At 39.9% G+C, this 4,334-nt stretch overlaps 1 protein-coding gene across 1 annotated transcript in view; it reads left to right on the top strand.

Annotated features, from left to right (window-relative positions):
- Nucleotides 1–3,860, top strand: part of cdh13 (cadherin 13, H-cadherin (heart)) — a 456,544-nt gene extending 452,684 nt beyond the window's left edge. The window contains exon 15 of the mRNA XM_050074237.1: nucleotides 2,185–3,860. Coding sequence (XP_049930194.1) covers nucleotides 2,185–2,192 — 8 coding nt within the window. The 3' untranslated portion in view covers nucleotides 2,193–3,860. The remainder of the gene's footprint in view (nucleotides 1–2,184) is intronic.
- Nucleotides 3,861–4,334: the final 474 nt, after the last annotated feature.

The following is a 4,334-nucleotide window of genomic DNA, read 5'->3' on the forward strand; positions in this document are numbered from 1 at the left end:
GTCAATTGTGTCAAACGCCGCACTAAGATCTAATAAAACAAGTACAGAGACGAGTCCTTTGTCTGAAGCAATCAGAAGGTCATTTGTAATTTTAACTAGTGCTGTCTCAGTGCTATGATGCACTCTAAATCCTGACTGAAATTCCTCAAATAAATTATTATCATGGAGAAAATCACACAGCTGGTCTGTGACTACTTTCTCAAGGATCTTTGAAAGAAAGGGAAGATTAGATACTGGGGAAGATTAGATATTGGAATGTACACATAATTTGAGGAAGTCAACAACCCACTTTTATACATCCAAAGAACTTCTATAAAAATGAACTGCTTGGCAACCAGACCAGGCCTCTAATTGAGACAGGCCTTTATTTGTCAAAATGTGGAGCCACACAAGGCTAGTAAAAGGGACTCGGCATTGAATTGAAGTTTTACAGTACGTTCATAACAGTTACACCTGGAAGTTCATATGTGGAAATATTTAGCAACAATATTCTCTTTGTAAGAGTTAGTTTGTGAGATGCAATCCTTTATCATTTAGTACACGATGCTGGTGCAACCATCTACTACATCTGCTGCATACAGCATGTGTTTTGTTGCCTCACAACCATCCAAAATGCATCGATTAGTGGCTTATTACCAACTGTAGCTTTAATACTGTACAGCAGTCGATGCATATTTACCAGCTCTGGGGGTGGTATTAACATTGAAAACTAAGAATTGTGTTGCTACAATAATTATATTAACATATACATATTTTATGGAATGCTCAATAGAGAAATTAATTTGCAGAGAATTTGTGCATTGTGGTTATCAGAAGAGCAAAAGGTCACTATGACCTGAGTTTCCCTCTTCCTCTCCAAAGTGCGCTTGTGAAGTATGTAGTAAATGTAGTGAAGTGCTCATATCCATGGTGCAATTTGAATTTAGTAGAAGCAAAGTGACCTTGTCTTGAACTTGCAGTGAACAGTATGGCAGCAACTAAACCTGCGTGTGTAACCGTTTCAATAGTTTTTAATTTAGTTTGACTGCTTGACTCCTACTTTGTCCTAAAGTGGAGTTTAAGGACATTGTAGAAGCCCAGGGTGCCCCATCCAATCCGGTCATATCAGAAAACAGATAAAAAAGGAGACAGGGAAAGGAAAAAAAAAAGAGGATGAAGAATGAGAAAAATGGCGAGCAGCGAGAAGGGTTTCTGTCGAATGCTCAGGCGTCTCCAAACATGTCAGAAATAGGGAGCAGACTTGGAGGAGATGGCTGGCAGAGAGGCAATCAATAAACTCTCACATTTCATACCGCAGTGTCTGTGTGTGTGAGTACACAAGCCTGCTGTGTGTATTTACGTAACTGCATTTGTGTTTGCACCAAATTTCGAATCAGCTCATTGTAAGCAATTCTACCAGACTGATGAGACAAACTGTCTCATTACCAGAGAACATACCCTACCCTGCGCTTTTTTTATTCAAAACGCTGCATCACCGGGGGAAAACACAGCATCAGTCCAAATTAACATATGTTCTGTGATGTTTTAAAGCTCATAGGTTCTTGTAAAAGATCATGCTGCATGAATTGAAACAGATTCTCCCTGCGGAAACAAGTGGCGAGTTCAATATGAGCTCATTTGTTGAACACATGGCCATATTTTGTGCTTTTAAGCTGTCCTCAGCACCATAAACTGCACTCATTCTGAAGTAAAAAGTTAAGTATTCTACCAGTACACGTCAGTAGCCAATTAATCTTCACTGTAGCCACTCCAGAAAGTGTCTCTTGATGGCATGATAAATCAAAAGCTCAGTTCACTGCTCTACTCTCTTAAGTTTGGAGAGAGTTGCTTGTGTTCAGCCATATTGATTGAACTGTCCAGGATGTTGAGGTAGCTACACGCTGACACAGTTTCAGGGTGGACTTTCACATTAAAGCCAATTACTTGGTTGCTACAGCCTGAAGGTGGACTAAGAGTGAACAATTATAACTTCTTTGTTCTGTCCGTACTGAATCTTTAATGATGCAACACCATCACCTGTCCTGTGTAATTGATTGCAATTGATCAGATTCAGTGATGACCTTTACTTTACAGTATCTCCTCTTCTTCTCCTTCCTTTCCCACACATTCCTCCCCTCCTCTTTTTTCGTTTCATCCCCTTCCCTCTTCTGTCTTCTCCTCTCCTTTCATCTCCTCTCCCTCCAGGCCTGTAGATTCTGCTGAAACCTCCCGTAGTCCTTTTTGCAACACTGAAAAGCAACGACTTATCTCCCCCACGCAACCCAGGCTTAGGAGAGAAGAAGAAGAAGACGAAAAAGAAGATGAAGAAGCGAGAAGAAGTCTTCTCACCACGACAAATCAAACAAGAAAATACACACAATCCCCACTGGCACAACTGCTGTACAACACCAGTCTGAGTTTTTTGGGGTTTTTTTCTTTAAATCTCTCACTTATCCTCTTGCCGCCTTCGTCTCCTTCGCTTCATCTTTACTTTCCTTGAAGCATATGTCCTTCCATACTTCGGTTTCCTCTCATCTCATCTTCTCATGTTTTCCTGACTCTGTTTGACGTTCTTTCTCTCCATCTTTCCTCTCCCTTGTGCGCTTTCTCCACCATTGATGATTCAATTTCTCTTTTTACAGTTTTCATTGTATTTCATTTTGGCAGCGCACCATTACACTGGCAGACAAACATTGGGTGTTAGCAGCGTTCATGGCAATACGCCACATCCGTAGGAGATACTTGAAACAACATGTATATTGATATTGTAACAAAACAAAAGCTATAAATCAATTTCGTATTGGACCTCACTTTAAACCTCTGGTTTTTTCCCACAGTTCATCTGAAACCTCTCGTTCCATTCCAGTATTCCTTTTTCTCCTCCTTCCCTCTTTTTTTCTCTCATAGCTACCTCTATTGCTCTGTCCCCCCCCCCCCCCGCTCCATCCTTCCTTCCCACACCCTCACCGTGCATATGCGTCATCCCACTATCTATCTGCCTCTCCTTCCCCATCTCCCCCGTCTATCTATCGACCTCTCTCTGTCTCGGCGGGCCAGGGAACACTGCGAAGGCTGAGCTACTGTCCTGGTTGGGGGAAGAGCATTGACTTTTTGATGTGTTCCTTTCTTTTCTCGTCACAGACTGTGTTTGATCTTGTTTCCCTCTTTAAGCGGAGAGAACAAAGCCTGTTTCTTTGTCTGCAGTGGTTGTGGTCTTTTAGGACAAGGTGGTAGCCATAAGCCTTCAAAGTCGGAAACTCTCTGGAGTCGTTTCTTCGATTTGCTTCTGTTTTTATTGCATTAGTTGTCATGGAGTGGAAAACAGTATATCTTTATAGTAACGGTGTAAACCTTAAAAAAAAAAGTACTATTATATAAATATTTTATTTTTTACCATTGTATAAATATACAGTATTGATTAACTTATGTACTTTGATTGCAAGTTCTTTTGTCAACCACACAGTGCGTAAATAAAAAAGAGGAAACCTTTTTTCTGTGAATTTTAGGCACTATTTCTAATGCTATTGATGTGTTGACTATTTTATTGTAACATCTTTTTTTTGTTATGTTTTTTTATAATTTTGAAATCTGTGATTAATTGCAGAATCAGGAGTCTTGTTTTGATGGCTGCCATGTGTTTAGGTTCGAGTTTGTCTCCCGTCAATTCTGCCCCCCTCCTGTTCTCTCTCCTTCTGTCATTACAAGTCACAAGAAGATGTGTAAGAAGAAAACAAAGGCTGTGGTTTTGGTGGATAGTCTCGCTTTTTTTTCTCTTGCGCTCATCAAAAAAAACGTAGCGTGTGTGGGTTTGTGTGGAGGACCACCTTAAAGAAAAAGATGACATTTTGAATGAGTTACGTCTGTCTTTTGCACTAATTTAATAAAGCCGTTACTGAAAATTCCCACAATGCTGTTCTGCAAATTGTGTGTTTACTGAATGGCCATTTGATCTCTAATGGAAGGAGCTGTGGACACATTTATATATTGAAGTGTTAGCATGTGTAGATATCAAGAAGTAGTTTGATATTTTAGAAAATACACGTATTTGCTTTGTTGCTGTGAGTTCGATGAAAAGATACATGTACACTGAACAAAAATATAAACGCAACACTTTTGTTTTTGCTCCCATTTTTCATGAGCTGAACTCAAAGATCTAAAACATTTTCTATACACACAAAAGACCATTTTCCTCACAAATATTGTTCACAAATCTGTCTAAATCTGTGTTAGTGAGCACTTCTCCTTTGCCAAGATAATCCATCCCACCTCACAGGTGTGGCATATCAAGATGCTGATTAGACAGCATGATTATTGCACAGGTGTGCCTTAGGCTGGCCACAATAAAAGGCCACTCT

This window comes from Epinephelus moara, chromosome 20, assembly GCF_006386435.1.
Source record: "Epinephelus moara isolate mb chromosome 20, YSFRI_EMoa_1.0, whole genome shotgun sequence".
Lineage (NCBI taxonomy): Eukaryota > Metazoa > Chordata > Actinopteri > Perciformes > Serranidae > Epinephelus > Epinephelus moara.